This window comes from Emiliania huxleyi, assembly GCF_000372725.1.
Source record: "Emiliania huxleyi CCMP1516 chromosome Unknown EMIHUscaffold_138, whole genome shotgun sequence".
In the NCBI taxonomy this organism is placed as follows: Eukaryota; Haptophyta; order Isochrysidales; family Noelaerhabdaceae; genus Emiliania; species Emiliania huxleyi.
This window is the reverse complement of record NW_005201213.1, coordinates 345112-364928: the sequence shown is the minus strand read 5'-3', so window position 1 is coordinate 364928 and position 19817 is coordinate 345112. Positions and strand designations below refer to the sequence as shown.

The 19817-nt window shown below is 65.1% G+C and overlaps 7 protein-coding genes across 7 annotated transcripts; 1 reads left to right on the top strand and 6 right to left on the bottom strand.

Moving 5' to 3' along the window:
• Positions 1-1246: 1246 nt before the first annotated feature.
• Positions 1247-2231, bottom strand: EMIHUDRAFT_455292 (hypothetical protein; the record flags this gene model as incomplete). Its single annotated transcript, XM_005788173.1, has 1 exon — positions 1247-2231. The coding sequence occupies one exon, from the start codon at positions 2229-2231 to the stop codon at positions 1473-1475; it is 759 nt and encodes a 252-aa protein (XP_005788230.1). The 3' UTR covers positions 1247-1472.
• Positions 2232-3685: 1454 nt separating this feature from the next.
• On the bottom strand, positions 3686-5916 carry EMIHUDRAFT_455291 (hypothetical protein; the record flags this gene model as incomplete). The annotated part of the gene is made up of 5 exons (XM_005788172.1): positions 3686-3883; positions 4016-4185; positions 4259-4468; positions 4536-5289; positions 5905-5916. The coding sequence occupies 5 exons, from the start codon at positions 5914-5916 to the stop codon at positions 3803-3805; spliced, it is 1227 nt and encodes a 408-aa protein (XP_005788229.1). The 3' UTR covers positions 3686-3802.
• Positions 5917-6202: 286 nt separating this feature from the next.
• Positions 6203-7956, bottom strand: EMIHUDRAFT_227360 (hypothetical protein; the record flags this gene model as incomplete). The annotated part of the gene is made up of 6 exons (XM_005788171.1): positions 6203-6301; positions 6364-6567; positions 6660-6838; positions 6960-7051; positions 7214-7569; positions 7741-7956. 6 exons carry the CDS (start codon positions 7954-7956, stop codon positions 6203-6205), a joined length of 1146 nt encoding a protein of 381 aa, XP_005788228.1.
• Positions 7957-10209: 2253 nt separating this feature from the next.
• Positions 10210-11578, bottom strand: EMIHUDRAFT_440918 (hypothetical protein). Its single transcript, XM_005788170.1, has 3 exons — positions 11084-11578; positions 10287-11016; positions 10210-10252 (listed from the first exon to the last, which is right to left on the bottom strand). Exons 1-2 carry the CDS (start codon positions 11571-11573, stop codon positions 10490-10492), a joined length of 1017 nt encoding a protein of 338 aa, XP_005788227.1. The 5' UTR covers positions 11574-11578; the 3' UTR covers positions 10210-10252; positions 10287-10489.
• A 2347-nt stretch (positions 11579-13925) lies between these two features.
• EMIHUDRAFT_110702 (hypothetical protein) lies at positions 13926-15071 on the bottom strand (the record flags this gene model as incomplete). The annotated part of the gene is made up of 1 exon (XM_005788169.1): positions 13926-15071. The coding sequence occupies one exon, from the start codon at positions 15069-15071 to the stop codon at positions 13926-13928; it is 1146 nt and encodes a 381-aa protein (XP_005788226.1).
• Positions 15072-17140: 2069 nt separating this feature from the next.
• Positions 17141-18314, bottom strand: EMIHUDRAFT_440909 (hypothetical protein). Its single transcript, XM_005788168.1, has 2 exons — positions 17342-18314; positions 17141-17270 (listed from the first exon to the last, which is right to left on the bottom strand). Exon 1 carries the CDS (start codon positions 18227-18229, stop codon positions 17771-17773), a length of 459 nt encoding a protein of 152 aa, XP_005788225.1. The 5' UTR covers positions 18230-18314; the 3' UTR covers positions 17141-17270; positions 17342-17770.
• Positions 18315-18795: 481 nt separating this feature from the next.
• On the top strand, positions 18796-19749 carry EMIHUDRAFT_44772 (H+-translocating pyrophosphatase; the record flags this gene model as incomplete). The annotated part of the gene is made up of 3 exons (XM_005788167.1): positions 18796-19041; positions 19134-19214; positions 19489-19749. Coding segments are annotated over 3 exons (588 nt in total), but the record flags the coding sequence as incomplete, so codon positions are not given.
• Between the last annotated feature and the right edge of the window lie 68 nt (positions 19750-19817).

The following is a 19817-nucleotide window of genomic DNA, read 5'->3' as shown; positions in this document are numbered from 1 at the left end:
ACCCACCCGCCCCCCCCACTTCAGCTCCTTCCTCTTGGTAGCAGCACACCGCGCTTTGGCCCGCGCAGGGTTCGAGTACGCCGTCGAAGGCAAGGCGTCCCGCTGCAAGCTCTTCAAGGGCCCCATCCTCTCGACGCTGCCTGTCGGCGGCGCGCGCTGCTACAAGAAGGCGTCCAAGACGGAGCTCGGGCCGCACAAAAAGCGGCTCTAGGAGGGGGGGCGTCGGACGGCGTCCCAATCCTACGGGGCGCCCTGCGGTGCTTTCGAGGAGGCCGATCGACTGCGGCCCCGTTACCCTCGAGGCCGATCGGTAGCCGACGCGGACCGTAGCGCTGTTACTGTGGAACGACTTGATGGGTGTAGAATATGCGGGAGGGGCTTACTGTGCATGACGGATGGCATGTGCACGCTCAGCGCGCCCAGCTCGGCGCGGGCTCGGATATGCGTCTCGAGAACGGATGGGGGGATGGCTCGCAAGATCGGATGTGTCTTTTGATAACGAGTACCTTGTAAATAGGGCCAAATACGTACTCCGTTACGGCAAACGCCGTACGTACACGGCGCCAGACAACAGTGTATATCCATCCCATCGACCCACAAGCTGTGACTCTCTCACTCTCTCACTTCAACGCCAAGGCCTAGGCGAGACTGCCTCTATCGCTCCCCGAGCGCGTCGCCTCAACGCGGGAATTCTCTGGCGCAATGCTCCCCCTCGGCAAAGAGTTTGACGCCTCTGCCTCCACCGGCGAGGCAGCGGTGGTGGATGACCTCCACCGGAGGCGCTGCTGCCGCCGCAACAACGGGCTGGACAGCGTAGCGTGGAGGGCTCGGAGTTTGGCGCAGGCGTTTTTGAGGGCCGACATAGGCAACGGGAGAGCTGCACCTGCACGCTCTCCACGAGGCGGACGGCGAAGCTGCACCTCTCCACTTCGAGGTGGCGAAGGGCGGAGAGAAGGGCGGAGAGCTCTCCTTTCGCAAAAAAGAATTCACCTAGCGCGTGACAGCTGGATGGATTTCGATCGCCTACCTCGTCGCATGGGCATGAAGAGACGAGACTCTCTCTCTCTCTGGCCTTTGGGCATGCTCTCGAGTCTCGTCGTGGGTGCCTCACGGCCGGCCGATCGGGTGCCCCAACGTGACGTTTGGGCGCACAGCATCCGCACGGCGAGCTCGACAAGTTCCACATCGACCGCTCGAGGTGGCCCGAGCTCGCCGCCGATCGTTCGGCCGCCTGTGGCGCTCCAGCGCGTTTTGCCGCTTCTTGGACCAAACACAGGCGCCCACCCGACGCCTTCTCTAGACCATGGACCATCCGGGTGTTCTATCTTACTTTTGTCTGTGGTGATGTCTTTCGCTGAGAATGCACACAACGAATGCCCTGTGTGTTCCGCGTAACACTGTGTGACTAGCACCATTGACTGACCGGCCAACAAGCATCCGGAACGTGCAATCTCCCGCCGGTGCACTACGGCTCAGAGGTACCCCTCCGAAGCCCGCTCTTCGCTCTTCCACCAGGCAGGGACGTTCTCCGTCGAGTAGGACCTGGCGCCGAGGTCAGCCACCTCGGTGCCGAGCCACTGCGCGAATTTGAGCAGAGGCCCGGGCGAGGGGAAGGGCAGGCCTATGACGTGGAAGATCCCAACGGCAGCGCCCTTTCCGTTCGTGTTGCCCTCGAAGCGGTCGGCCACGTAGCCCACCGACAGGTACTTCACCTTGCGGTCAGCATCGAAGATGATGCTGAACGTCTCGGGGCAGCCGTCAAGGACGGCGCCCTTCCCCGGCACGCGTAGCTTGCCGTCGCGGTCGAGGCCGAGCTCGCCCGTGGCGGTGCCACTGTTCCTGACCATGAACCACACGCGGTTAGGGTCCTTCGGGTCGATGGAGAAGCCGAAGGCGTTCGGCGAGATGTCGGGGATCGCCTCGTGGATCTTGAATGTGTCCATGGTCGAGAGGTAATCCTGCTTATTCAGCGGTCCGATGTACGGCCCCCGGAAGACAAAGTCCTCGGAGAATGCCGATTCATTGTAGGGGCTGTAGAAACCGGACTCGGAATAGAGGATTTCGTTGGCTCGCTGAATGAGAGGGTGCGCGGCATCCGCCATCTCGACCGGAGGTATGGTCGCGCTCACCGTGGCGGAGCAACGGATGACGCTGGTGCTTGCCTGCGACTGGTACTGGTAGGAGAGCGAAGGCAGCTGGAAGGAGAGCGAGGCCGTGAAAAGCGACAGCATAGAGCTGCCGAGCAGCAAAAAGAAAGAATCTTACAACAAAACTCCCTCGCACAACACTGGGCACGGGACTGGCGCGCACTGGCACGAACACAGGAAGAAAGAAACAAAACACACAACTCAAGGGAGGGATGGGAGAACGGCACGCCGCCACCACACAGGGATTTTAAAGCAAGAGCTGCCGAGCCGAGACTTTCTCTCTTTTTTTCCCTCTTTTTTCGCATACATGGGCGTTACGTCCGGGGGCGATGCGGGAGGTCCGCGGGCGCCATCGTCGCGCGCGCGCGGGCCGCACTGGCGGCCCGTCCCCATCTCACACGCCCCCGCCCACCCCCCCCGCCGACAGGCCGACAAGGCGGACAGCCTCGCCGGCAGCTCGTTTGAGCAGCTGGAGAGGGACTTCCAGGAGGCGCGGGATTCCTGGGGTCAGTGCCTGCGAGGGAGCTAACGTCCGATTGGTAACAACAATCCTCAATCGTTTCTGTTTCACACACACGACACTGGGCACGGGACTGTCGTGCGAGGGATATGTATGTATGTAGGAAGGTGAAGTTCGCGGTATGGGTAAGGATTCTTTTTTCAAACCGGCGACGACGCCTGCTGTCGCCCTGCTGTCGCCGCAGTTGCGCCGAAAGGCGGGAGAAGCCGCGAGAGCAAGGGATCGGCAGGCCGCGGCGGCGGCGCCGGACGAGGCAGACGAGAGCGACGCGACAGAGGAGGGGAAGCGGCAGGAGGGAGAACGACGAGAGTGGGACGACCGCGAGGTCGTGGCATGAAGGTTGCAGGAGAATCGGCGAGGGACTGCGAGGGGAGATAGACAGGGGCAGACGACCAAGGGTTAGGGTGGGCGACGGCTAGCACCACACTCCTCTCCTTAAAATCCCTGTGTGGTGGCGGCGTGCCGTCCTCCCATCCCTCCCTGGGTTGTCTGTTTTCTTTCTTTTTAACTTGCGGCCAAATTCACACCTCGCGGGAGGACTACTTATGTTTTCGTAAACGTAGTTGTGTGGCCCCCCGCTCGCCGCTCTACGTCGCACGACTGCGACTAAATAAATAAATAAAACGGACACCTCTACTGTGAGATGGGTAAAAAGGAACAGGTCCCCGCCCTTGTGCGATCTTTGTGCTCGATCTTTGTGCAGGGTTCTTTGTGGGTGTGGTCGGCGACTAGCCGGGGTCGTCCTCCCGGTGGGGGACTAGCACTAGCCGTCTTCCACATGGTCCCTGGGTCCCTGCTGCTCCTAATCTCTTCGTACATCCTCCTGGTCCTGCTGATCTCCGCAACGTCCTGGCTCCTGCTCCCTCCGACTGCGACTGGGTAGCGGGGGGCTATAAATTTCTCTAGAGGTGACGCCAAGCCCCCGAGATGCGCGTGACCGTGAGTCTCGCGGGTGTTCGCGCGCGCCGGACCGCGGCACGTGCGCGGACCCGAATTGTTTTCTTTTCAATTTTTCGACACATTCGACTTTCGAGCCGTCCGGCGTGAAGAACGCATTCCTCAAGAAGATCTCCGGTCTCCTTGGTTCAAGAGGACGGTGGTGTGCCTCGCCCCTGGCGGTGCGGCGCGCGAACCGTCACGACCGCCGCCGCCGCCGCCGCTCCTCCCACTTCGTCTCGACCACTGGCTGGTGGGCATACCCGAACCGCACCGGCGCCTAGTGTCCAATGCTGGGTGTCAGTGTGTCGCTTGAGTGTGTGTAGCGGCTCTTCCAAACGCCGCCGTCCAATCGCACGCCGCCGTCCAATTGCTGGCGGGGCTGTGCCCCCCCCCCCCCCCCCCGGCACACCTCGCGGTGCCACCCGCCGCGACCCGCCCACGCCGCCCAGTCCTTGACGAGACCGTCGCAAGGGCCGAGCGCAAGAGTCGGCTCTCCCGGCAAATGGGCGGTGCCGGTGGTGTTTTCGAGGAGGACCACCTTTGGTTGCGCGCCGAGCAGCGAGCCCATCAGCTGCGGGCCTAGAAGGAACCAGCCGCGGCGAATGGCGAATCAGAGACTACTCTAGGACGCCGAGCCCATTAAGCCGCCGACCTAACAGTGCCACAAGCTGGGAGTCAACAGCCAAACGGAAATCTGTGCGCGCCGATTCCACCAGCCGCAGGCCGGCGACGGCGGTGGCGCCGAGCCGGTCGTACCCGCGCACGGCCGCCTCGACGTGGTACAGCGCCGCCCACACCAGAGGTTGCAGGTCGGGGTGGCGCGGCACGGCGCCTAATGCATCGCCCTTGCCTTTCCTCGCCGCTGGTCCCGTCCCTCGGGGCTGCAGGCCGGGGCGGCACGGCGCCGAAGAAGGCGTTGAGCAGCTCACCGCTGAACATGCTCGCGACTATCACCAGCGGGGCGCCGGAGGCGGCGAGCCGAGAGAGGGTCGAGTTGTGCACCGGGCAAACATCGGCGTCCGCGTAGAAGCCGCCGTGCTCTGCAATGTACGCGAGGCGCAAGAAGTCACCGCGGATCGGGCCGAGCGAGATCTGGCCTAGTTTCATGGATGCATGAAACCCGTCGATCACCGATTCGTTAGCTAGGCCGCGGATCGGGCCGAGCGAGATCTGGCCGTACGCGCGCGCGAAGCGGGGCCCCCACGACGCGTTGAGGTACTGCTGGCCGAGGACATCGTCGTGCAGCACTCGACGCAGCCCGAGGGGCTCGCTCTCCTCCCAGCGCAGCCCGATGCCGGGCCGGTCGAGCTTGTCGATGGTCTGGTACAGCGTCACCGGGATCCTGCCCGCGCCTCCCGCCGCGTCGCTGCGTGAGGATGGCCTCGCTGGTGGCCGCTGCGAGGCGTCCCTCCTCCTTCGACCTCCGCCGAAAGCGAGCGAGAGGGCGGCGGCGCGGTCGTCAAACGCCATCAGCGCGGTGTACGCGAGCGCGCGCACCGTCGGGGCGTCCTCGAGCACGGCGCACGCCTGATCGCATCGCAGCGGCGGGTGGCCGCAGTCGAACCGCGCCACGTGCCGGTGCCTCCGGCAGTGGCAGTAGCCACTGCGGCCGGTCGAGATGGTGGCGTTGCACGGCTCGTCCGCCGCCTCTTCTCGCGGCCCGTCCCACCGGCAGAAGGTGGACTGTCGCCAGGCGACGCACGCCGAGTCCGGTCGGCGGATTACATCACTCGCGCGCGAGCGGCGGCGCGGGCGCTCTGCAGCTTTGGCGGGCGGCGCGGCGACTCGGTTGGAGGCGCTGACTAGGGTCGCCGTCGCGCGCACGGCCGTCGCTGAGACAGCAGGGTCGACCGCGGTGGCCGACACGGCGACAGGAGCGACAGAGGACGTCGCGGCAGCGGCGGTGGCCGACACGGCGACAGGAGCGTCAGAGGACGTCGCGGCAGCGGCGGTGGCCGCAGCTGCTGCAACGAGAGTGAGCATACACACAATATTCGTGTACACCCGGCCCCCACTTCGCGGTGGCGACCGCTTGCTGTGTGGCACTCGGTGGCGAAAAGATTGCGCACAACCCACCACCTGTGTGGGGCGGCGTGCCGTCCTCCCATCCATCCCTTGGGTTGTCCGTTTTCTTTCTTTCTTTCTTTTTAGGTACACCACGGGAGCCGCCTAAGCGACTCCTGCGAAAAGAACTTTACCCAAAAAAATCATTTTCGCACCGCAACATCCCCACCCCACCCCGCCCCACCCCGACCCGACGAAAGGAGTTTTAGGGACCTAAAGAACCGAACGAAACACCGGGCCGCTCATCTGCAATTGCCGCAGCCCGCCTCCACAGCTGCTCGGTGAGGGTTCCAGGTGACTTGCGGGAGCTCCACAAACCAGGTGACCTGGCTGGCAGCGCACACACAACGAACTACAACTAGCTAGCGCGACAGGACACCGGTGTGCCGGCGCGGTTCCTGGGCTCCGGTTTCGGCCCCGACCCTGAGAGAGGATGCACCCGGTTGTAGCGACTGACTGAGGTCCTGAGTCAGAGGAGCTCCCTCCCTGCCCGCAACAACGGCGGCTAATTCCTGCTCCTGGCTAGACGCGTCTAGCGGGCGCGACCAAAGTCGACGCCCTCCTCCATCGTCTGGCTGGTCGTGATTGCTGCGACGGTGGTCTCGCGGGCGTTGTGCGGGTAGGTGTCGCCCTACTAACGGATGGCGCAGCGATGGTTCAGAGCGAGGCCTCAGACCCGTCATGTCAGTGTACGACAGGGGTGGAGTCCTTCATGCTGTCGCCGCAGAGCGGGTACTCGCTGTTGGCCAGCATCTGCTTGCACAGGTTGTCAACAGACTTGGCAGAGACCTTGTGGCAGCCGCGGTCCATCTGCCAGGTGACGGCTCCGCCGGTGCCTTTGCAGGCCTTTGCGCCGGGTGTGAAGTCGTTGCCGTGCTTTTGCCCCGTGGTGGAGCCCTGCGAGGGAGCGGTCGCGGCGCGTGGCTTCACCACAAGAATATGGACTGTGGAGCTCAGAAGGGAGCGGAAAGAGCCTGGTAGATGGCCACGTCAGTCACGAGGTCCGGATGCCAGCCCTCCATCATATTCCACTCCGGGTAGTCATATGCGGCGTCATTGACCACCATAACGACCATCCCTTGGACACCAATCTTGGCCGTACCGTCAAGGACGGCCGCCACAGCGTCTCCAGGGTCCATGTCGGCTTCGTTGGCCTTGCAGAGCACGCCTGTTCAGATCGTCACGGCCAGTCACTCGCGGGTAGGAAACGGAAAAGAGATGATAGCACGCGTGTCAGCGTGTCAGGCAAGGGGCGAGGGGCCGGGATTGTGGGAGGCGGACGGCGGCACCGTCCATGAAGTGCGACTGCATCTGCCAGGGGGTGCCGCAGGCGCCCAGCGAGGAGTGGGGCCAGTGGATTTCGTAGGTGAAGCCCACGTGCCTACAAGTTCTTGAATAAGTTAGCGACGGCTCCTTCGACGGCGGTGGCGACGGCTGCATGTCGCATGTCGGTGCAGTACTCCCAGTCGTACTCAGTTGTCCACGCCGGATCATTCTAAGGGGAGTCGGGGAGCAACAAACGAGACTCGATACGCCGCGCCACAGTTGGGCAGTGCGCAGTTGGGCACAGGCAGGGCTACGGAGGAGCAACGCCTCGTCGTAGCCTGGGCAAAAGTTGCCTGGGTCGATATCGTCGTGCTCGCCGAGGGGGACGGCACCTTTGACATTGCCGTAGCCGTAGCCGTGGCCTGGCACGACATTCGCGCCGTGGGCCTTCGGCTTCGTCTTTCCGTGCTGCTCCATCCACTCCTCGCCGTCAATGTCATACGTGCCAACGTTCTTGTGCTCGGCGCCGAGGTGCCAGTGCACGTTGACGACGCACATACCCGCCTCGTTGAAATGCGTTTCAACGGGAGAGAGGGTTGCGTCAAGCAGGCCAGACGACCCCACCGTAACGTCCTGCGGAGCGAGCGGCGGGATTTAGCGAGAGTCCCCTCTCACCACCCCCTCTCGCCCTCCACCGCCCTCGCCGCCCTCACCGCCCTCGCCGCCCTCATCGCCCTCGCGCCATCCATCCCCCGCCGCGTGCGAACGAAGCCGCCACCACCGCTGTCCGCACCGCGAACGCACCGCGCCGGATTGAACATTGGGTCCAAAGGCACTCTCCTCGCCACAGTCGATTTGATGCAAAGCGTCCTCGATCGGTCCCTTGCCGCCCTCAAGGTCCGGGTTGTCGTCGCGCAGTCCGTGCCAGAGGCAAATGTTGTTCACCCAGGGGGTCTGATCGTCCTCGCAGACGAGCGGGGTTGCGGAGAAGCCGCAGGAGACGAGGCCGAAGGACAACATATATGTCTGTGTATGCGCCACTATGACAATGCGGCAACGAGGCCGATGGACGGTTGGCCGATTAGGACCTTTACAAGTTGGATCCAGCCTCGTTTGATGCTGCGTTTCAGTTGTGTTGAACAAATATTTTTTCCAGTGTACGTGGCTCTTGAGCACTTGAGCACTGGATAGGGTCGATTCCGCATGGTACGGGACCCCTCGATCGTCTCGCCCTCCCTCACTGCACAAACACGAACACGTGAACAGGGCATAAACATCATTTTGCAGGGGCTCCAGGCCCCAAATGACGTGTGAGTGTTAGAGTTGTTTGGTATTGCTAAAAATCTCTCTCTCACTGCACACTCACTGGTGTGTTCATTGGGGGGGGTCATAACAAACACGGTGCAGGATCGAGGTGCACGCTGCTGAAGCAGTATCGTCCCCTCTCTCCCCAACGGCGATGGCGGTGTGACCGATCGAGCTACAAGAGGAGCTTGTTCAGCAGGATCTGGGATAGCCTGGCGCACTACCTCACTGGGCCTGAGACCGCCGAGACAGCATCCCATCACCCCTCCGGGCTTGCGTGGGGTCGAACCACTCCGGGATGGGCAAGCCCATGTTTTTATTTCAGTTCCCCTCGCACCTGCGAGAGTAGGCAGAGGTTACATGGTCTATCTCAAGCGGCGCCGTGGCAGGGGGGGGGGGGGTCAACAGAGGGCAGGGGGGGGGGGGGGACAAGCAGGGGCTGAACGATAACAAGCACAGGCATAGCAACTCTTAGACGTACTCCACGCTCAAAGACCAACACCCGCAAGACATCCAAACACACCCATAGATACCGCCACGCAACGACCCCCTCCCGGATGTCAGTTACTCTCGCCAGCCCCCTCCTTGACCCGGCCTGCCTCCCTTTGGCTGCGTGCCTTCTGCTTGCCCCTCGGGCGCCGTCTCCCATCCCCACCCCCCGCCCCACCCGATGACCCGCCCCCCTCCGCCCGCCCCACCCGATCCCCCATCTCCCCAAACACGCCTCCCGCCCCCCCGCCCTCCACCCCCACCGCCTCCTCCTCAGTCGGATCCCTCCCCCTCTTCCTCCCCCGCTCCCCACCGCCCCCCTCCCCCCCCTCGCCCACGCCCCCCCCCTCACCGCCATCCCCCACCCCGTCCCGCGCCCCGAGCCCGGGCGCCTCCTCCCCGCACCCCGCGCACAGCACCCCCCCATTCGCGGAGAGCACCCCGTCCTCTTCATGCAGCCTCGGGCTGTCCCGTCCATAGGCGTGCCGGAGGTAGAAGGTCGCCAGCACCCCCATGCGGGCCGCCGTCTCCACCGAGTCGGCCCTGGGCCCCCGAGGACCCCTCGGCTTGCCCTTGTCGGAGCGCGGCTTCCTCTTGCTGGTGGCCTCGAGCTGCGCAGCCTCGGCCAGGATCCCCTTCTTCAGCAGATCGCCGTGACAGGACTCAATCCTACCCGCGCACAGGAGAGCAAGATCCGTGCCGTCCCGAACCTTCTGTGCCAGTTCGCGAAGCGCCGCCGACCGCGTCCTCCAGAGTCGATCGGCCTTGTCGTCCAGGAACGCGTCGGCGGTTTCAAGGACGCGACCCTCGCTGGAGCGCATCTCCCTCGCCGGCGTGGCCCGGTCGACTCCGTGCCGCGTCGCGGCAGCGCGCGCCGAGGCAGCATCGCCCCGGCCCTCCCCCCACATTGCATACGCCGCCCGGAGTGCCTCCGTGGCGCAGGTGCACCCTCCATGGTGCCCCCTGCGATCAAAGCACGTGCGCTCCCTGGCCCTTCCAGTCGTGAAGGGCGTCGCGAGCTCGGGGTGCCTGCCGGATCTACTGAGATCCACCCGAAGGTGCCCTGCGGGAGTCCTGCCTCCCTGGCCGACGACTCTAACTCGCCCGAGGGCGAGGTTCGGGGAGGGGCCGCCCCCTCCAGCCCCGCCGCTTTCCGGACCCCCTGCGCCGCGATCTTGTCCGTCGCCCTCATTCGTGTCGCCCGCCTCTTCAGGCGCAGGGCCGCCCTCCGCCTCGCCCTCCTCGTCCAGGTCCATACAACTCGAGAAGCTGCCTTGCGAGTCGGGCTGCCCAGACAGGGTGTCCTGCGAGCTTGCCTCCTCCACCCCGTCCACGTCCATGCTCGAGAAGCTCTCCTGGTCCTGCGAGTCAGGCTCTTCGATCAGGAAATCCTGCGAGCTCGCCTCCTCTTCGTGATCCCCGGCCTCCGGGTCCTGGGGCTCTGTCTCCTCTGAGCTAGCCCCCTGTGGCGAGGTGGGTCGCGTCCCCGGATTTCCGTCAACCCATCATCCACACCCTCTACACCGGGTACTGCCTCCGAGGCGACCTTGCGGTACGCGGAACTTGCGACAAGCCAGCCACTGTGTACGGTTAGGATATGCCTTTTACCGTTCCGGCATCCGCCGAGCTGGGCCACACACGTGCGTCCCCGAGGCGCGTGCGATAGGCTCTACTTCGAGTGTCTTGCACACCCTCCTTCTCGCCTGAAGGTAAAGGTAAAAGGAGGGCAGGCCAGAACGCGCCGGCCGCAGCCGCCTCGTCACTGCCAGCCCTGCTGCCGCGCATACGTCTCCTGGAACAGCTTCGAGAAGATGGAGAGCGTCTCTTCGCGCGTCTGCGGGCCCGCGCGCAGCCCGATCCGGAGCGGCGCGATGGCGCCGCCCTTGCCCGCGGGCCGCAAGCCGAGGTCGAAACCGTCCGGGTCGACGGAGAGGATCTCTGCAGACAACGTCTCCTCGTCGGCGGCGGCGTACTCTCCGAGGGGGGCCGCGGCCTCGGCCGCCTCGCCCTGCAGCATCCCCGCAAGCCGTGCGAGGTCGGCGGCGTGGTTCGCGTTGAGCTTGGCGAGGACCGCGCCCAGCGACTCGGCGAGCGGGTTCGCCTGCGCGGCCGCGTACTCGTCCGGCGAGACCCACGCGTCGCGCGCGTGGAGGGCATCGGTAAAGTGTACGTGACACGGCGCGAGCCGCCACCACTGCCGCCCCTCCAGCTCCTCCTTCCCCACGCCGGTCTGCCTCGCGAGCTTCTTCGCCAGCTCCGCCGGCAGCTCCGCCTCGGCGGCCGGGCCTGCACGCGTGACCGGTCATATCTCGGGGCCATCTCGGGTCCATCTCGAGTCTATCTCGGGTGCCACCTAGCAGCGTGACGGCGCAGCCGGCCTGGGCGCCGCCCGTGGGCGCGTGGGCGGCGAAGGAGACGGACGCGCTCGCCGCAATGTCGAGCGCCGCCTGCGAGCCCGGCCGCAGCCCGAAGAGAGGCGACCCGTCCTCGTCGACACCGAAGATCTGGTCGCCGCCCGCGAGCCGTACCGGCTCGGGTCGGCTGGGAGAGCCAGCGACGAGGCGCGCGCAGACGGTGCCGTCGACGCCGTCGGCGGACGACGCGAGGCACAGCTGCGCGATCGGCGACACCTCCATCACTGTCCGGGCCGCTTGCGCCTCGGGGAGCAGCTGAGGCTCCGAGGCGAGGTCGGCCCAGGTGGAATAGGCGGCCGCGGCGGTTGCCGTTGCCGAGGCGCGCGCGACGACCTCGCGCGAGCCTGCGCGCTGCGCCGGCTGCCCGACGCGGACCGCGCGCGCCGCGGAGGCCAGCACAGCGAGGAGCGTCAAGCTGCTCGCCTTCATTGGCAGAATGGTTTCTTTTTACAGAGGGGCTTCCAAAAAGCAGTAGATCTACCAGAGAAACCAATAACGCACGGGCCGCCGCAAGCGGCGTGGCGTGGGTCGGTTGTGCATCCCTCCGGGGGCCCCTCTGCGCCGGGGAGGCGTTGTTGGGGGCTAGGACGCAAGCGTCCGTCGCCCTTTTCAAACTCGGGGCCCACTCCGCTACGCTCCGACCCGAATTTGGAGGGCCTGAAAAGTTTAAGGTGTTGCTGCGCAAAAGGGTGGGGAGCCGCGGCGGCGCCGCAGGCGCGGGCGCGCAGTGGAAGCACGCTAGCCATACATTCACGCAGAGAAGCTGACGGTCGGGGTCGTGTCTCGTGACGGCTCGAGGGTGCGCACACTAGCGGCCGGACGCCTCACCCGCGGACGCCTCACCCGCACGCGCACCCTCCAACATCGCCGCCGAGCCCAACGCCCTGCCGTCAATCTCGACGAGCGCCGCACACCTGCGCGGACAGTGGGCAGACGTTGCCGCCTTGTGTCCTCGTGTGCCCGGAAAGCCTCGAGCCGGCGCGCACCGGTGGCAGCGCAGGATGAGGCGGCAGCAGTGGAGGGTTGGGGCGCATTTGAAGTGCTCATAGTTGATGAAGGGCGCAAAGTCGCGGACACAACTATCCAGCACAGCCGAAGCTTGGAGCCGATTGGAAACTTGTCCATGACTTCATTCACCTCATCGCATCCTCCCGGCCCTGTATGGGGTTCTGCGAGGTCGACCTTGTACCCCTCGTTGTACTGCCGAGTCAGCTCCGGTTTCTCCTTGTCACCGTGCACGACCGCGGCGCGTTGGCCGGGGCGCGCATCGCGTCCGCCCAGGCGGCGAGGACGCCGTCGTGGGGCCGCCGGTGGTGGGCCTTGTTGTAAAGGTAGTCGCCGAAGAAATCGACTGGCGTGCCCCGCTCGAGCGCGACCCGAAGGGTGGGAAGCGCCACGGAGAGCCAAAGGCCGAGCTTCCTATTGAGCTCGTCCTGGAGGGTGTCGGAGGAGAGGGCGGTGGCGTACGTACCGTCGACACGGACATCGAGGGCCTTGCCGGCGAAAGGCGTCTCCCTTGGCCGCTTTGTGTATCTCGAGACCTCGAGAGAAGGCCGCCCGAGGGCCAAGTTTTAATTTCTTTTGGCGGGCAAATTCTCCCGGTTAAGAGTACACACGCCAAAAGAAAACGTCGTACCGCATGGCGAACGCTGCTCCGGCGGCGAAGCTCGACTCGCTGCTGCCGCTGCTCTCGCGCGCGATGCGCGCCCGCCACGAAGACGAGCGGCTCAAGCGGCGCCGCTGCGACGACGCCAATGAGTGGGAGGAGGAGTTCGTGGTCTGTGAGTTCGAGGGCGGCTCCGGGCACCAGTGGGCGCTGGCACCAGTGGGCGCTGCGTTTATGGTGGAGGCGCACGAGCGGGACGCCGCCCGACTAGGCCCCACAACCCCGCCGGGTGACGGCCGGCCCCGCTGGCCACAGGGGCTCGACTCCACGTCGCCGCGCGTGCGGGTCAACGGGCTCGAGTTTACGGGGAAGCTCGAGGAGGAGGCGCGCGCACGGCTCGCCCAGCCAGCACCCGACGGCGCCTCCCGTGCGAGACTCAGCCGCAGCCGCCCGGACACAGGTCGGCTCGACGCTGGTGTTTGACGCGCAGCGGTTGCGCGCGCTCTGTGGGGAGGAGGCGGCTCCAGGAGACGACGCCGAGAGGTCGGGGGGAGTGGGAGATCCCCTCGTCTGCGTCACCACCAAGAGATTGAGGTTGCAGCCGGCGCTGCCGGCGGCCACGACCTGAGTCAGAGGTGGCACACGTGACACACACGCCGCTGACCCGCTCTGCCTCTGCGCTCTGCAAACATGTGAACCGGTAGGCCTGCGCAGCCTCTATCATTTACATATCGCTCCACCCTCCCCTCTCCACGTTCCTCCCCCTCCCCCTCGCCGCTCGCGGCCTCGCCCACCCTGAGGCGTGTGAGGGCTGAGCGCTAGCCACAAGCCACTGCTCCCTCAGCCTGCACACACACATACGCGGACATACACAGTGCACGTCACACACACCGTGGCACACCAACCACCAAGTCGTCCGGCGTGCGGGCCGAGGGTGTCACCAGGGTGTCACACGCCGGACCGCGCCGCACCGCACCCCGCACGTACGCCACAACGACATACCGCTTGCCGCGTCTAACTAATACGTGTACCCACTATCGCCTAATGAACATAACTCCCGCTCTATCTGTGTCGGGCTTGTCGCTTGAGTTTTCAGTCTCTCTCGCTCCAGGCTCTACTTCTCTCCATCTAATATGTGTATATGCATATGCTGTCTGCACATCACCATGTGCATGTTACATGTTCGCAATGATGATTCGCAGCTCCCGATTCTCGCGACGGGCGGGCTGACCACACTCTCGGCAGTTCGCCGTCAGGTAGTTGGAGCTGAGCTTGATTTTGCTCAGAGTAGCCTCTAGCTCCTCGATCCGTTTCTCGCGGAGCGCGAGTTGAGCGCGAGTCTGCTCGAGGTTGCGCCCTGCGTGTACGAGGGCGTGCGAGAGCAGGCCGAGCTGCAGGCCGGGCGGATAGCTCGTCCTCCCTCTCAGCGGAGCCCACTCCGCCCCCTGGTCGCCCGGCGCATCGAGCGAGGCGGCGACCGACGGCAGGAGCGCGTCCTCCCACTCCTCGCCGATCGCTCTCGCGCAGGCAGATTGTAGCGCCTCGGCGCCGTGGCGCGAGACGGCGTGGCCGAGCAGGTCGAGCGCCGAGTCGGCCGCGACCGAGGTCAGCCTCGCAGTGAGGCTCTCGAGCAGGACGAGGTCGACAGACTCGGAGTGCGCGTTGCAGTAGGCTGACACGTGCTGCGACAGCGCGAGCGAGTGCTGCCGAGTCGCGCACGCGGTGGCGCTAACGACGCGCAGGTAGACGGGCGGTGCGAGCTCGGCACAGTACCCCGGCTTGCGGCCAAGCAGGTGCTTTGCGCAGACGGCAACGCACGCGTTGGCTGCCTTGTCGAGGCCAAAGCGGTCCGCCTCGCCCAGGTAGAGAGGCGCCGCCTGATCGGCCGCGTCGCCCTCGAGGACGCCCTGCACGTACTCGGTGACGCGGTCAAAGAGGGCACGGTTGAGGAAGTAATTGGCGAGGTGCAGCAGTGCGATGGCCGACGTGTTGTCGATCGGAAGGTCACCCTTGTACACGAAATCCAAGAAGGCCGGAAAGGCGCGCGCCGCCGACGGCTGCAGCTCGACAGAGCTGCCACGGCGCGCGCTCTCGGCGAGGCCGGAGGCGCCGGCGCCGGTGAAGAGGCGACTAAAGTACTCGCTTCTCCGCAGCCCGGTCGCAAGCATGGCTCTGTGCACGTGGTACGTTGCCGGCGGCAGCTCCGGTGCGGCGACGTGGACGGTCCAGTCCGAGAGGGAGGACTCGGGAGGGTCGCGCCAGCAGAGTGGTGAGGCGGAGGTCTCGAAGCCGTCCGCGAAGCCGCCCAGGTCGAGCACCATGGCACACACCGCTTGTAAAGGGCTGCAGCTGTCTCTATAGCCGCTTTCACTCCCAGCTACCCGGGTACCCGGGTACTCGGTGTGAACAGAGTTCGTACACCGAGCAGGGAGCTCCAAGACCGAGGCCCCTCGGTGTTCACAGCCTTGTTATTGAGAAGAAAATACCTCGTATGGCGCTGTGCGCTGGCCTGTGAGAGGTTGAGGTGCGAGCCCTGGAGGCCCTGGGGATGTTTCACAGCGGAGTGGCTCCAGACTGCAGGGGCAAGGAATACAGAAAAAATGAATACAATGGTATCAAAGTGATGATGTGGGTGGGGGGATGCCGCACATGTGACGCCTTCTCATCCTTCACATCCTTTGCTGGGTTGACTGTTTTCTTTCTTTCTTTCTTTGCGCTTTTTGTCTCTTCTCTCTCTTTTCTCTCATTCTCTAATCACGAATGACCTGATGTGAGAGAGAGATTTTTAGCAATACCAATACCAAACAACTCTGACACTCACACGTCATTTGGGGCCTGGAGCCCCTGCACAATGATGTTTATGGTGGTTTAAAGTTTGCGGGGGGGGGACAGCTTTGCGCGGCCCTGTTCACGCGCGCGCGAGACGTGCAGCGCAGGGGCCCTGTTCACGCGCGCGCGAGACGTGCATTTGTGTTAATGTGAGAGAGTGCGTTGTGTTCTTGTGTTGGTATCCGCTTTCTCTCTTATTCCTCGGTGGGTGTGTGTGTGTTTGTGTGTGTGTGTGTGTGTGTGTGTGCGCGGTCTTCCGCAGGGGGAGGGAGCTTCGTCAACGGGTGCGGGACCGCGGCGCGGCTGGTGCTGCGGCGATGCCTCCGGCTGTTGCGGCGGGCGGCTTGCTGCTCGCGGCGATGGCGATGGCGAAAAACTCGTCTCGTCGCACACCAAGAGCTTATGCTCTGGCGAGATGTGAGGCGCATGCGCCCAGGGAGGGGAGGGCGCATGCGTAACGACGCTGCTAGAGATGCCTTTCGGGGCTCAGAGATAAAACTTCTGATGCCATGCGTGACCTAGATCCTAGTAGTGTCCCCAGCTATGGGCGTGTCCACGTTGGAGCCAGGTGTGGTGTGGGCGCGAGAATAGCTCCGCCGTTCATGGAGGCAACCGATGCGAGTCGACTGGTGTGTGAGAGAGAGAGACCCAAATGACGTGTGAGTGTTAGAGTTGTTTTGGTGTGTGTCGTCGTGGTTTCGTATCAAGATTGTTGTCAAGAATACTCACTCACGCACTCACTCCTCGGTGGGCTTCGTGTTTCTTTCTCTCTGGTGGTCTTCCTGGCGAACACTCGGATATTTATCCCCACCCCACCCCCCCTCTCCGAAGCGGTGGTTTTTGGGGGCGCGCCGCCAGGCGCGTCCCCACTTTTGTGAGTCTGTCAGTAAGCGCGGGTTAGCCGTGGGTTCCACCGGGTTAAGCCACACTAACCCAGCACGGGTCAGCACGGGTTAGAACGGGTTACCATAACCCGACGCTAACCCGGCACTAACCCGGCACTAACCGGCACTAACCCGAGACTAACCCATCCTAACGTATGCCCCCGAGCAGCGCGGGTTAGCGCCGGGTTAGTCTCGGGTTAGTGCCGGGTTAGTGCCGGGTTAGTGCCGGGTTAGCGTCGGGTTATGGTAACCCGTTCTAACCCGTGCTGACCCGTGCTGGGTTAGTGTGGATTAACCCGTGTGGAACCCGCCGCTAACCCGCGCTTACCGATACGCGATAGACTCACTCCATACACGCTCAACTTACCGATAACGGCGTTGCCGCGGAGAGCACCAAGGGGCAAGGTGCAGCCAAGCCGTCCGAGGGAGAGACTAACCCGGGTTAGCGCCGGGTTAGTCTCGGGTTACCATAACCCATGCTGACGTATGCCCCCCAGCCGCATGGGTTAGTGCCGGGTTAGTGCCGGGTTAGTGCCGGGTTAGTGCCGGGTTAGTGCCGGGTTATGGTAACCCATTCTGACCCGTGCTAACCCGTGCCGGGTTAGTGAGCACTAACCCGCGCTAACCCGCGCTTAGCGAAAGACTCACACTTTTGTATCACAGCTGCGAGGGCCAACCAAGGGATTCGGCGCGTCAAGTTAACTTGACCGCTCGTTCGGGCTTTGGGCCGCAGGCCGGCGCGCAGCGCCACGCCGCCAGGCGTCCGCCGGAGGCCCGCCGGAGGCTCTTCCTGCGGCCACATTCTGGCAAGATTCCGCCGCGCTCAGGCGCCCAGAGGATGCGTGCGCTGCGCTCAAACGTCGCGATTTGGCAATAGGCGCTCGAGCCGGCGCACAGCGGACGGGTGCGCCGCGCAGGGGGGGTCGGAGGGGTGCGAGAGGGGGCGTGGGTCAGGCGCGCACCGGCCGGCTCCGGGAGCGGCCGTCACGTCGAGGAGGGGGGCTGTCGGCGGCTCGAGCGGCGAGGCGTGCCACTCTGCTTCGCCGCCGACAGCCCCTCTTCCGAGCCGGCGCGTGGCGACGAGCCGCGGCCAGTGTCGCTGGTTCCTTTGGCGGCGCAGCGTTTATCCCCCCCACCCGCGCCCGCCCGCCCGACCGCCCGCCCGCCCTCAGGCCTTGCCCCTTCGCAGGCGCGGGAGCGCTCGCCGGCGAGCACCTCCTACCTCTCCTCGCCCGGCTGCTCCCTTGCCCCGTCGCCCGCCGCGCCCTCGCCCGGCCTCAAGAGCTTGGCGGCCTTTGTCCGCCAGCTCAAGGCGTGGGACGAGGCGTGCGCCGACGGCCGCTCGTCGTGCTGGTTCGAGACGGAGGGCGACCTCCCGCGGCTGGCCGGGGAGGCGCTGCTGGCCGAGGCGGCCGCGACGGGCGCGAGGCGGATCGCCTTTGACGCCGTCGCGGCGCGTCTCGAGGCGACCGCGGCGCCGCCGCCGCCTCTCGGCACCGCCTTGGCCGCGTGGCCCACGGGATGGGGCATCGAGGAGGGCAACTTCTGCGGGCTGGCGCACTGGGCTGTGGAGGTGTGGCACGCGGCCGGGTCGGTCGACGCGAGCCGGTGGCAGGTCGAGGCTGACGGAGGGCGCCTCTTCTTTGTGCGGGTCGCGGAAAAGGCCGCATAATCGCGCTCTCCGCCGAGGCCCGCCTCGGCGACGGCGCTCGCCGCGCAGCAGCAGCAGTAGCAGCAGCAGCAGCAGCACGTGATTCTTGACACATGATTACACTACACAGTCCTCCCTTCGGTTGTCGTTTCGACCCTGTTTTTTTCTTCTATCGCAGCGCACTCGCATCTGTGAGCCTAGCGCAGCGCGAACTCGCCGTCTGAGCCTAGCGCAGCGCGAACTCGCTCTGAGCCTAGCGCAGCGCCTCGGAAAACACCATTTTGGCTCGCCAACAAGCCCTCCGCGCCCCCACACCGTTAGGATAATACATTTTTCTTTTTTCCGAAGACTAGGACAAACTAGAGCCCGCTGCCACGATCCTGCTACACCCCACCGCCTTTATGGCGTCGTGTCCTGCTGGCGCGCTGCCCGTGGGGCCCACCATCGGCGCCGAGTCTCTCATCATCATCACCGGTCTAATTGGCATCTTCTTTGCGCTGTTCCTTCATCGAAGAGTGGCGGCTGTGCGGCTTGATGTCGCTCAGGTTGAGGCGCCGCTCGTGCTCCGTTGAGACGCCCTGCAGCGCATGCACGCCAGAACGTGCTTTCCTATAGGAGGAGGACGAGACGATGATGATGTCGGTCAAGGAGGCTGGCCAGAACCAGACATTCGAACAGAACGAGCGCCTGCGCGAGCTCTACGCTGCCATCTCGAACGGCGCCAACTCGTTCCTCTTCTCAGAGTACAAGCTGTGTACCGTGTTCGTCGTCTTCCTCGCCGGTGTGATCGTCGGCCTCGTCTCGTGGTCCTCCGGCCGCGAGACCGCCATCTTCACCGCCACCTCGTTCGTCGTCGGCGCACTCACTTCGATGCTCTCGGGATACATTGGCATGCGCGTCGCGGTCTTCTCCAACGCTCGCTGCACCGTCGGTGCGGCCGCAGCGCCGCGGCGCGCCCGCCCGCGTGCGAGCGGCCCCCACGCACGCGTGGCGCCGCCCCTCCCGCAGGCGCGGTCAAGCCGGCACCGCACGGCTGGACAGAGTCGTTCAACACGGCCTTCCGCGCTGGCGGAGTGATGGGCTTCTCTCTCTGCGGCCTGGTGCAACGCGCCCGCCCTCCCCGCCTCCCTCCCCGCCTCCTCCTCCTCCGCCGCCCCTGCCTCTTCCTCCTCCGCCGCTTCTGCCTCCTCCGCCTCCGACGCCTCTGCCGCCTGCTCCTCCCGCCCTCCCGCCCTCCCGCCCTCCCGACCTCCCGACCTCCCGACCTCCCCCGGCCCTCCCCCGGCCCTCCCGCCCTCCTCCGGCCCCTCCCGCCCCTCCCGCGCACTCTCACCGGGAACCGGCGGCCCGCCGCCACCGCCACCGCGCGCGCAGGCGCTCCTCTGCCTCTACGCGCTCGTCGTCTTCCTCGCCCCCTCCTTTTCGTGGGGCACGACCGCCGGCGCGATGAAGCTGTTCGACTGCATAGCGGGCTTTGGGCTCGGAGGCTCGGCGGTGGCGATGTTCGGCCGGGTGGGCGGAGGCATCTACACAAAGGCGGCGGACGTGGGCGCCGACTTGGCGGGCAAGGTGGTGGAGGACTTGCCCGAGGACGACCCGCACAACCCGGGCACGCTCGCGGACAGCGTCGGCGACATGTCCAGGAGAGGTCCAGGAAGTGCTGGACGAAGTGTCCTGTAGGCACGATCGCGGACAACGTCGGC